At 32.1% G+C, this 13,213-nt stretch overlaps 2 protein-coding genes across 9 annotated transcripts in view; one reads left to right on the top strand and one right to left on the bottom strand.

Annotated features, from left to right (window-relative positions):
• LOC126743949 (solute carrier family 12 member 9) overlaps positions 1 to 13,213 on the bottom strand; it is a 137,577-nt gene that overhangs the window by 14,264 nt on the left and 110,100 nt on the right. The window lies entirely within an intron of this gene.
• Positions 1 to 13,213, top strand: part of LOC126743951 (ceramide-1-phosphate transfer protein) — a 147,900-nt gene that overhangs the window by 54,119 nt on the left and 80,568 nt on the right. Inside the window, exon 4 of one of the 7 annotated variants that reach the window (XM_050451245.1) lies at positions 11,950 to 12,373. The exons of 5 other annotated variants lie outside the window; for them this stretch is intronic. In XM_050451245.1, coding sequence (XP_050307202.1) covers positions 11,950 to 11,961 — 12 coding nt within the window. In that variant the 3' untranslated portion in view covers positions 11,962 to 12,373. Of the gene's footprint in view, positions 1 to 6,524; positions 6,573 to 11,949; positions 12,374 to 13,213 lie in introns of those variants that run through there. One more of the 7 variants, XM_050451241.1, reaches the window with a different exon arrangement.

Here is a 13,213-nt window from a genome sequence, read left to right as displayed (position 1 = left end):
CTATTCAGCGCATATAAAATTCACCATTTTAAACTTTTAAATGGTCACACTATAATTCAGATTAAGTTAGGGTTTCCACATTGCCACGACGCAATAATAAATGAGTAGCCTACGCAATGCGAGATTGGTCTCGAACGTCAAAACCGGTAGAGCTAGGCCCTCAAAATCGCTATTATTTGCTTATGTACATAATATGTTAAACTTGTTCCTTGTGAAACCTATTAGTACCAAAATAAGGCGCATGCTCCTATGGGTTAAAAAGTAAAAAACCTTTGTTTTGGCGAGATTTACCCACTCTTACTTTTTGGCTCAATAGTTTCGGCACACTCTGTATAAACATGTTCTTAAACTTGAAGCATGTAGTACCTCAACCAAAACATAGAGGGGAAATAAACCCAATGAAGGGTGTGAGCAGGAAAAATTAACTATACTCCACCAAAAAGTTCAATCAATAAGAAATAAAATAAATGGCTAAAACATTAGAGGAATTCATTGCAGATAAAGAGATAGATATGCCTCAGTAAACAATGGCTGAAGGAGTATGAGATCACAACTGTCTAATTAGAATAGTACCATCTGGCAGCAAGATCTGAGACAACTGGAAGAGGAACATGTATCCTTACTAAGCAATCGATTAATGTAAATATAAATTTTAATATTCAAAAATGTCTGGAATCCGCAGCCCCTCTGGTTGGTTTGACGCCTTTTTGGCCTCTTGAAGGTATGCTGAACACAATGGATACTACAAGGTAAACTACCATAGCTCGATTTTAATATTAATTCTCTTTCAAACCACAATAATGTTCACTAGCTGCGGGACACTTAATGAAACCCATAATTATGGCACCAGATTCAATACACGTATGAAAACGTATGAAATTACTGGAGGTTGAAGAGGTGCCTTTGTCAGACAACCAGTTTGACAAAAAGACTTAGGAAATACTGCAGGATAACGCATTTTATTTTGTTTTAAGAATTTTTAAACTAGAATTGTATGTAGTATTTTCATTGTTAATCTACATCTATTTGTTTTTTGTATCACATATAGTCTTGGGTCACATATTCTATGAGTATTTTAAGTAAGTTTGACTTGATTACTATGTCTTACCATGAATGTTTTTGATTTAGTCTTAGTCACTATTTTGGAGTGATTACTAATATTTAAATCTACTTGAATATATGACCTATCTTATTTGACATGTGTTGGAACCAAATTAGGAACACATTTTTTTTCGCGACTTGAGAAGTTGGAGATGGAGTTAATAATTTCCCATGAGCCTCAAGATTTATCGCTTTTTAACATTTGTGATATTTTCTCAATGAACCTTTAATATTTTTTTAAAGGATGATAGTATCTTATGGTTGTGAATGGATTTTAGAGGAGTAACAAAGCAGTCTTATCTGTCTGCCGTCATTAATTATCAGGGCTAATCTACTGATTAGACTTCCTGCAGTATGACTTGCGTTTAGTTATATAAGGAAAACTCATACTAAACAAACTGGAAAAGTGCCAAAGAAGTAAGAAAATGTACTTTTGAAAATCCAGTGTCTCAGTGTTGACAGCCAATATTCTTTGGAGAACAAGTGTATGTTTTAATCAAAAAAGGATCTAGAATTCATTAAAGAAAATTTGTCTAAATCGGGGCTGATTGAGTTTCCCAAGTCAAAACTCAGAATTTGAGCACAATGATCACAAATTAAAGGTTCCAGTTGAAAACAACGTTAGTAAATGTATTATTATTTAAGGCAAAGGCGAGCCTTGAGTTCTAGAAGGTCCGGAAAAAACTTATTTAGGACTATCTGAGCTGAATGCGTCCACAATATGAACTGCTTTCCTACATCTGGAACTGAAATTATAATTAAAATCACCACGAACACACATTAATATTTCGATTTAGATATAAAAGATTTCACAATATTTAAAGTATTCACTAAATGTTTTAAAATCGGGCTATATATGCAATACTATGAAGGTGATACATACAGCCAGATTCTTAACATTATTCATAGCATGGAGAAGAGACGAGCAGCAGCACATTCGAAATTGTCAGATAATGAAAAGTCTTTATTTTTTACATGTTTATAAGTACTGAAGTTAGATCTGACAAATATTGCTACACCACCACCCAGGGATGGATCTAGAGCGAGACTGAGGAGTCTCGGACCCCTCTCCTTCCTTGAAGTATCGGCCTCCCAAATAATTTTTAAACTAATGTTTCGAACTAAAGCATACACATAAAGAAACAACCATAAAGAACCAATACACTTACGATTAAATTCTCAATCCTCATAACTTATTATGTAGTCGACCTCTAAGACTACATGTTACAATGTTTAACATTGCTTACTGAGTTTAAGGTTGTGTTATTTGATAATTTATTTATTTATTTGATGATCATATAGGGATACAACAGGCTACAAAACTCAAAAAGGTATCCACAATATTATGTTAACTAACTTAAATATACTATTTTATTAATAATAGATGGTTGATGAAGACTAAATGGTTATTTTTACATTATCCTTATGTTAAATTTCTACATTATCCTTAAAAACTTTCAAAGACAATATTTCGTTTTAAAGTATTTTTAACTATATTAAGTGACATGTTTAAAACATATAATAAACGGCAGTACAAATTATATTTTTTTGTTATTTTACATATATACAATATACAGTGCTTTCATTTCAAAACAATACACCCTTAATAACTTTCTTAAAAAAAAAAAAAAAAAACAAAACAAAAAAAAAAACACGTCAAATTAGATATACAAGGGGACGTTTAATTATGCATTTACTGAAGTTCTGTCAATCACCTCCTTACCTCCAGCTAACCTCACTTTAATATGTCAAACGGGAACTCCCATCGTGTGATACATCATAGTAAGGAGCGTAAAATTCTCTATTCAACGGTACCAAAAAAAAATAAAATCGGTAAATGTGTAAGCAAATAGTTAGCGAAAAAGTCTAGAAATAATGAATATTTTATTTACGCCATACTTTGGTATGTCAAATGGCTACCCCATGGTGTGATACATTATTTTAAAGGGCATTCATTATGCTATCAATGGTTGTAAAAAAAAATAAAATTGAATAACCAAGAAGCAATTAAAGTGTAGGGTAGAAAAACAAATTTAATTAGTTTAACAAATTTATTTTATTAAATGTTCAAAATGCGCGCCGTTATTAGCAAGACAATAAAAAAGCCTATTTTCAAACTCCTTACAAACATTGGCAAGGGTCTGCCCGCTAATTTCTCTGCATTCTTGAAATATTCTATTTTTCAAATTCTCAATACTCTCAGGTGGGGTTTTATAAACTTTGCTTTTAAGATAGCCCCGAAGAAAAAAGTCTAGTGGGGTTAGGTCCGGAGACCGCGCAGGCCATTCGATTGCACCACGTCTGCCAATCCACTTTTCTCGAAAATTTTCATCAAGCCACTTGCGAACTACCAAAGAGTAGTGCGCGGGAGCTCCATCCTGCTAAAAATGTATAATTTTATTTTCATTCAATAATATAGCACCATGTTGATCTACTTGATTTTCCATAGATTGGTTGATGGAAGGGTATATTGCATTTTCTAAAAGGTTTAAATAAATTTCGCCAGTCAAATTTTTTTCCAAAAAAATGGCCCGATTATTTCATTCCCATAAATTCCTGCCCAAACATTAATTTTTTGGGGATATTGGGTATGGCCTTCCCGAAAAACATGCGGATTTTCATTATCCCAGTATCTACAGTTATGTCTGTTCACCAAACCATTTAAAAAAAGGTCGATTCGTCACTGAAGCAAATGTTCTTCAATAAATGGGGATCGTCGTCAATTCGCTGGCACATCACTTCACAAAATTGAATTCTCCTATCAAAATCATCTTCTCCGAGTTTATGAAGAATATGAATTTTATAAGGAAAGAACTTTTTTTTTTTTAACTTTATGTACGGAGCCAGTGGAAATATTTTTTAGTTTTGCGGCCTTTGGTATAGACAAAGTTGGATCCATAGCAAATTGTCCTATTACTTCAACTTGGCATGCTTCATCGACAACTCTATTTTCATATTTTTTCTTATTGCAAATCGATCCCGTCTCTTCAAATTTTCGTATCAATTCTAATACGTATTTATGGCTCACGTTTTTATCTTGATACCTTTCATTAAATGCTCTCGCGGTTCTGCGAGCACACCGATGTTGCTCCATAAAGGAAAATTATTTCTATTCTTTCGGCTAGCGTATACACCATTTTATTAACTCACTGTTTTAACTAAAATTGAAAAATTGCACGCGTCAAACTGACAGTTTTAACAATAATAAATCGCCTGCTTTTTAAACGCCTTAAAAATTTAAGGTATTGCAGTGTTTTTTTGTACCTATTACGTAGGTTTCGCAAAAAATACAAGTGAAATAACTACACATAGAAAGTTATAAGACTGCAAAGATTTATTCAAAAAATTTGAAGACACTCTTTTTTCTCGCAAATAACGGTACATATTCTTTACTTAAAAAAATAAATAATTTGCTTGAACTAAATGTACTGTTTGTTACCACACATTTTAACTTCTAAATTGCTTGTATTTTTTTTTGATGATCTATTATAAAAAATATAAGAATTTTAAAAGGATGTAGGTACCACACTAAAAGTATTCATTTAAATTACCAAAGTTTGGCGTAAATAAAATATTCATTATTTCTAGACATTTTCGCTAACTATTTGCTTACACATTTACCGATTTCATTTTTTTTTGGTACCGTTGAATAGAGAATTTTAGGCTGCTTACTATGATGTATCACACGATGGGGGTTCCCATTTGACATATTAAAGTGAGGTTAGCTGGAGGTAAGGAGGTGATTGACAGAACTTCAGTAAATGCATAATTCAACGTCCCCCTGTATATCTAATTTGACGTGTTTTTTTTTTTTTTTTTAAGAAAGTTATGAAGGGTGGATCGTTTTGAAATAAAAGCACTGTATGTAAAATAGATAATATGATGAAATATTACAATAGGGAGTTCTGACCATAATTTAATTTCCTAAATGGAATAACAAATATTTCGCAGGATCTAATGTTGACTTGAGGAATGTTAAATTTAAAAAGTGACAAAATAGGAGGAGTGTAAAACTGACAATTCATTATTTTACTTTATGAATGAATGTATATGAATCTAATATGTTTATACACAAAGTTATTCTTTATCGACGAATACAGGAAGGTGTAATTGTAGCTTGGCTCAAAATTACTCGGGTATACATTATTTTACGAAGATTGATTCGCATAAAATATTGTGTCGATGGACCCGCCCACTTGCCTTTAATGAAAACATTGAACAACAGTTTTAATTGATCATACAGAGAAAAAAAAATAAATATAGTAATTAATTATTTCCAAGTAATCAAATATGTTTTACAATTTATTGTGCTAGTAAATTTAATTGACGAGGTCATTGTGAAATTTAAGGGTTTGCTTTGATTGTAACACTTACAACACCGTTATTTATAAAAACAGTCGTGCAATATCGGCTATAAAGCAAACCTTATGCAGCCTAGAATTCCATAAAACAATCTCAATGTCTGAGTGCAGTTTCGGCCCGACACAAAGAGCATCGTTAAGCGACAAATCGTTAGAAGGTTTCATGCTTGTATCGAATACGGCCTCAATCTAGTTCAAATGGAATCCTTGATCACACAATGGTGACGAATGTAATATTTTCTTATTAGAAACCATGTCCCCTATGGTCAAGATAAGTCTCCAGAGTCAAGATAAGTATTCATACATTTCTTATAGGAATTAAAAAAAAAGGGGGTTGGGTAGGTTAATTTCCCAGCGAATAAAGCGTACGTATGCCAACTTCCTAGATTCACCGAAATTTGAATTTGTTGTTTTAAGAGGTAAGGTGTTTTAACATATATCAATGAGTTGGAGAAAGTTGTGTCCCTCGAAAAAAATTTCGCAAAACTCCACTTCAGGAGATAATATGAACTTATTAGGTATATTCTCGATTTCCCAAAAAATTCTTTATTATCAAAAGATTCGAAGGTCGAACAATCAAGTATTGGAAAACACGAATTATTTTGCAGCGAATTACGACGGTTACGTTTTTCCATGGTTAATCCAAAAACAATTTCGAAAGTCATGGCTTGACCAGTTTAAAATAGCGTTACTGGGTTTAAAAATTAATGCGAATATTTTCAGCCCCGACAAAAGATCAAGTCTTCCGAGCTTCCAGAAACCTTTATTAGCAAGGACACTTCACGCAAATGTGAGTTTTCAATTTCAACAACAACTGATTTAAGAAGAACTGATTTTTGAAGAACGAAAACTATAGAAATCTGTGGCGCAAGTTTAAGGGTTGTGTTTATTAAACAGTCAGCTATACCTTTCAAGAAGGCGTTAAAACTATTACCTATACCTGCAATATTTGTATTGCAGTTACTACATAAACCCAACCAGCAAATACAATTCTCTGTTATGAATTTTGCTGCAGCCTCCGACTCAATGAGTGCTCTAACTGAAACAAAATTTCCCTTACAGTCTCTAATCTCTACTCTGGCAGAGATCTACTGAGGTCGAGAATTCATGCACTCTTAACAGCTGGACCTACATTAAAAGTATTAAACAAGAGGTTTACAAAAGCCAATTCAAAACTATTTAATAGACTATTAGATCAATATCTCATCAGAGAAAATTTTATAAAAAATGTATTATAACTGAAGTCACCTAATGTATTTAAGTATTTACTGATTGCTTAAAATATTAAAATTTAATTTCTTATTTTTTTAAAATTCGGTCTTAATTATTTTAGGTCAATAAAAAATAATAAAAAAATAAATAGAATTCACTGCATTCACGCATTTATTTGTACCCTTAATTCAGTAATTGTTTTACTCAAATATTTCACAAACTCCTTGGATTGGGAATATGTTTCAACTAGGCACCTTAATAAAGATCCCCTAGAGAATTTGTTTTCTGTAATCAGACAGGTGTGGATACAATGCAAAGTTGTATTGCAGCAGTTTCGAATTACTTGCCGATGCAACATCACTATTTGCATTAATAGAGAAAACAAAGTATGAAAACAATTGTGAATATTTTTTGATAAAGAGTAAATCAGAAATAAGCGATAAAAAATTAATATGTTTTAATTATAAAGCTTTGGTAAACCAAATAATGTTATAATCTTCTCTAATAAACCCAACAGACTTAGATTAGCTTTCATCTTGGTTAGGAATGTTAAATGGTAACCAAATTTACGACTTACAGTTTATTAAATTTAACAATAATTAGATTGAATATCAACAATCTCAACTTGACCTTCATATCTACTATCAGAATATCAAATGACTACGTACGAAAACAAATTCTTTTTATCATATGGTTTTGAACTGAAATTTTTATATTATTGCCTTGACTGAAAGGCTAAACGATAGCATTTCTGGTTCATAACTTTTCTCACAGGAGTATTCTGGGTACAGATGTGATAAAAAATACGCAGAAAGATGCCACAATCGCGGAGGGTGTGTAATGCTCATTTAAAGCAGACCTTTGCAATCTAATTTAAAAATAAGTCTTTCTCAGTTTACTTATAATGTCGTTGACATCATAGGCATAACGATATCTGGCACTAGCAGCGTGAATCATCTCTGAAGTCATCCTCTCACCCCCTAACACCTTTTTTTATTAAATGTTGAAAATGATCATCGTTGACCGTGTCATACGTCAAATACCAACTTCCCAATTAAGGCCTATTCTGAGTATAATTCAATTATCTAGTTACCTGGGTATAATAAACAATTACCCTTTTGTTTTTCGTCTTGTCACTTGCAGAAATATGTTAGTTGAAAGTTGATGTTCGTGGAGACTATTTCATTGTGATTCAAAAGTGCCTGTAAAAAGTAGTAATTTAAATTTAGTTTTTCGGCAAAGTGTGGGTGAAAATTTTGTAAAGCAGCAATGGAGCCTATTGCTAGTGGTAAGTAGAATATTAAAAATTATATTAATTAAAAATATTTCTTTACTTTTTTTTATTACTGATTTTTTGAAAAGTTAACAGTTAATTTTTTTTTTAAATTTTAATTTCTGATCTTCTGCTAAACTAAAAGTATGATTTCGCGTAATTTCCCGAATTTAAATTAGTTTTAAATTATTGCTTAATAAGTCCTTTGTAAGATCCAATCTTAAGTTGCTGCGATAATTTGCGATCTTGACGAAAAAATATTTTTAAAGATTTGTAGTCCGGGTCCAAATTCGTATAAAATGCTATTGTAGGTCCAAAACGCAAGAAATAATTTTCTGCTACTAACTTGAAGAATAAATTAATTTTTATAAAATAAAACATCATTTAATAGAAATATTAATATAGAAATAAAAAAATTGCCATATGGGTTTAAAATTCAATATGGCAACCAATTTTAAATGGCAAAATCTTATGAAAAATAATTAACAAAATTACTTATTATTTCAGGGACAGCAACAAAATCTGCTTGGTTTAAAACAAGCCAACTTGTCAGTTGGTTAGGAATTTGTCAGTCCAAGAAAAGAATGGAGCAGTGCCGTTATTTGGCAGAAAAAGTGACCTCTACCATGCGAGTTGAACGCTTGTCAAAAGAGTCTTCAAAAGTCATATGATATAAATTCATCGAGAAATATGACACAAAATGGTCATCAGCATCAAGAAATAAAACTGCATTTGAAAATAAAAATCGAGATTGGTTAAATATTGAGTTGGAATTTTCTTCTGCAATGAATGAAGCTCAACCAGCCGAAATGCAGGATACAACTCTATCGAGTAGAGGGAGGCCATTCACTGGATTTTTAGATTTAAGTGACCGATCAAAAAGAAGAAGAACTGAACAGATGCGAGCAGATCGAAGCCCTGAAGAACTAACATTTGCTGCTCAAATGAAGTTTAGGTCCGAAGGTAAACTGGATGAAGCAGATGTGTAAAAAATGTTGCATTCTCATCACCAACCCGTGCATCAAAATATAAAAAATCTCTTGAAAAAGAATGTGAAATACCATTTTCAGCGGACGAAGCCTTATCGCTTTTTGTAGAGGCTAAATTGACAAAATTTCAATACAATCTTATAAGAAATTCGGCAAAAAGCCATAGGTCAACTCTTTATTCTAATTATGAGTCAGTAACTGCCGCAAAAAAAAAGGTGCTACCCAGAAAACCTAAACATTTCTGAGGATGTTGCTAAAGTGCCTCTTCAAAGTTTGCTGGATCATACATCTTTAAGGTTATTTGAGTCCCTAAAAGAAGTTTTAAATTCTTTAAACCAAGAAAAATATAATAATTTAAATTTAATTTGCAAATGGGGGTGTGACGAGAGTTCTGGGATGAGTCAATACAAACAGCAGTTTGCAGAGTCCAATATTTCAGATGCTAATATCTTTTTAACATCAATGATACCAATTCAGCTCATTAACGGTGATCCGAAATCAAAAGATAAGTTTGTAATCTGAAAAAATCCCAGAACTTCCTCCACACGATTCTGTAGACCTCTTAGAGACTAGTTTAGGCATGACACAACAGAGTTATCAGTGAGAGAAAAGCAATATTTTGACCAACAAATTTTAGATTTGCAACCAACAAAGCTTGATATTCAAGGAAACAATGTATTTTTAAAACACATTTTATATTTTACAATGATAGATGGCAAATTATGTAATGCTGTTACTGAAAATACTTCAACTCAGAGATGCTATTTGTGTAATCTAACATCCAAAGACTTTATACAAAACAATATCGATAAGGTTTTAAAACAGAAAATTGCTGACGAATCTAGATTTTAATTTGGTTTGTCATCTTTACATGCTTGGATTCGTTTTTTTGAGTGTTTGCTGCATCTATCTTATAAGATGGAATTTAAGCAATGGCAAGCGCGAGGCCAGGAAAACAAAGAAAAACTTGCAAATGCCAAAAAACGAATCCAAGACTTATTTTTTAAAGAAATGGGACTATTGGTTGACCGACCAAAACCTGGTTTTAGAAGTACTAATGACGGCAACACTGCTCGCCGTTTTTTTGAGAATGCTGCTAAAGCTTCGGAAATTACAGGCATTAATCAAGATTTGATATTTAGATTCAGAGTAATTTTATTAACAATTTCTAGTGGTTTTCATATTAAAATCGATAGTTTTAAGGATTACTGTCATGATACGGCCAGAAAATTTGTAGAATTGTATCCGTGGTACAATATGCCAACTTCCGTGCAAAAAATCTTAATGCTTCTTTAAAGATATTAAAAGATTCAGAGAATTTCATGCACGGAAGTTTTCAAGAACACAAAACATGGAAGATATATTTTGTAATCTCTTAATATCTTCTGATCCTTTAATCTCCAATATGAAAAAATCATCTGCTAAAAAGCTTAAACAGTACCCTTTAGAAGTTTTGGCATTTTTTGATGAACCAACAATTTCTGCTGATGAAACTGATAGTGAAGATATTGATAGATTTTAATTATTATTAAGATAGGTTAGGCTTTACTATTATTACAAAGTTATTGTTAAGTAAGCTCTGTATATACTTTACATACTTAAATATATTACTCTTAACATGTATTTTAATTGCTTATTTTTACACACAAAGCAAAGGTTACTTATAAAAGTAAATAGCACAAAAACAAACAAATCACAACTTTATTTAGTAATTTATAATAAGAAATTTTATTAAACTCAGGTACTTATATTATCAAAAGTCTCAACATTTTGAATTTTATTTCAAAAATTTTCCGTATTATGAATTTTAAACTCTTAACTGAAAAATTGTTGAAATAATAACATTCTGAAATTTTTTTAAGGAAATGCGTACTTACGCAGCGCCTATGTAATGCAATAAATCAACCCAAGGGGGGCCGGGGGGATTTAAAAAAATGTTTAAAATGAACGTGTTATCTTAGTTTTAACATTTTCTTATGATTAAATATGTTTGTGGTTCATATCAGCACTACTACTATTTATGGCCGGCTTTTCCCCGATTTTAGCCTGTGTGCGTCGTTCAAAAAATGATAAACGTCAACAGCATAATGTGGTCGTGCCCCATCTTGTTGAAACATCAGTTAATTTTCTAGAAGGTTATCATCTTATTTAAATATCTCAGTTATTCTGGGATTGAGGGCGTCCTGCAGAAGTTCCAAGCAATTTTAAGCATTAATATTTGTATTAATAAAAAAGGTGCAACAATATGATCTCGCAGGATATCATTAACTAATTGTTGTGGCCTATACATTAAGTTTTTGAGTTCGCTGAGTATGTGTTTCTCGAAATTAGTGAGGATTGTTTTATATGAGTTATATGTTACTGAGGGTATATTATATCAAATGCGGTAGCAATTTTTCGAGCAGATGTATTAGGTTCCATCGCAAACATGACCCAACACTGCAATTTCTACAACTGCAATAAAAGCAGGACTCTAGGACATAATATTAAAATTGTTAAATTAAATTATAAATTATAAGTAGGTTGTTCAGTTATAAAAGTATACAAATGTATAGGATTTGGCGGCATACTGCTCACCCTCCTACCCTTTTTTTCGATATTCAATCTGATTATCTTTAAATTGCTTAAACTGTAGAGTAGTTACCGGCGGTAAATCTAGCTATTTTTTTTTACCTTTTGACAGTCCTGACCAAGATAAAACGACCGTAAAGTTACCGTTGAGACGCCAAATATTTTTAACGCCGTAAGTATTGGTTTCTAGAATAAGCCTGATGATTTCAAGTGTGTAAATAGACTAGCTGTTTGAAAAATCAATAATTTTTTTTCTTCTTTAATATTATAAAACGTAGAAGCCAATTATTAAAATATTTGAATATAACTTTTCTTTCTGAATCGATCAAATTTCAAACGTTGATATACAGGTTAAGGAATTGGAGATTACGCAATATCCTCTCGTCGATGAGCGGCCGAGTCCGGTCGTCTGATAGGTATTTGCTATTTTTATTTTTTACAGAATAAAGGCTGATTCTCTCATAACTAGCATTGAGCGAAACGACAAGACGCGGCGCGGCGCAGCTTTATATCGTATAGGCTATTCACACTTAAGCGGATTTTGGGAACACCAGAAACCACTTCTAGAATATAGTTTTCGTTTGAGTATATTTATTGGATATGAAAATGAGTTTGGAGATGTTAAATGATAATGAACTGCACTATGCCATGAACATGAACAGAAAAGAAAGAAAAAGAAGCGACAATATTGGGTTCTTATATAATAAGAATGGGATATAATTATTAAGGACGATGGGGATATAATTCGAGCAAGGCTAGAGAAAGGCCAATTTCACACACTATTTAGGCGACTTCAGCTGGATGAACATAAATTTTACCTACATTATAGAATGTCTTCAGGAAAATTAAATAAAATGTCATGTAATTTTACTCATTTCACTAACGAAGAAACATACCAAATTTTGTGAAAGCATCATCACTTAAAAGATTAACTGTTTTTATAAGGTAAGTTGCCAAAATAAACTAGTTTTAATTAGTAAATTTATTAGCCTATAATACAGTAGTTGAGAACAGAATAGGTTGCATTATAAGTATCATTTTTTTTTTTAATATATTTACATTAAAAAAATTTACATTAAGTGTTTCAGGCGTATCCATGTCTTATATAGTTGGTGCTAGCACTCCTTTCACTATCAGATAAATTAGCTGCAAATGTTGAATAAGATTCTGATGGAGCACCTTGTGATAAGGGTAGGGTTCCTTTATAGAAAAGTGAAGAAAAGGGCGGTACTGGCAGAAGACTGAGTCTGCATTATCATTAATGCAATGGTGTGCATGTGCAATGTGATTGTTGATTGGATCGTTATGAACATCTTGTATGCGTAGTTGTTATTGGCATTTCGTAAAGAGTGGTGGGGTCGGTATGACTGAAGAGGTTTTTAAAAGTGTTAATTCGTAGGAATTAACCATTTGAAATACACTATTTTTAACTTTAGCCTGCCAAAAATGGGGGAAAAGGGCAGTGGTTTTTGCCATGCTTGTGAAAAATTCTAATAGTGCGATAATTTGAACATCTGCTGCTTGTGTTGCAACTGCTGACGCTTCTTTTTCTAAACGTGTGCATTTCTGAATATTTTTTCATTATGTCTGGTAAGGCTGCAGATTTCTTCTTCTTGGTTGCCGTCTTTGTTTTCTTTGAAAGATACGCTTTCAAACTTTTTGTACTTGAAGCACGAGGATGGACTTGAAAGTTTTTTAAAAGGTTT

This window comes from Anthonomus grandis, chromosome 13, assembly GCF_022605725.1.
Source record: "Anthonomus grandis grandis chromosome 13, icAntGran1.3, whole genome shotgun sequence".
NCBI classification, from domain to species: Eukaryota; Metazoa; Arthropoda; class Insecta; order Coleoptera; family Curculionidae; genus Anthonomus; species Anthonomus grandis.
This window is presented reverse-complemented; position numbering and strand designations above follow the sequence as displayed.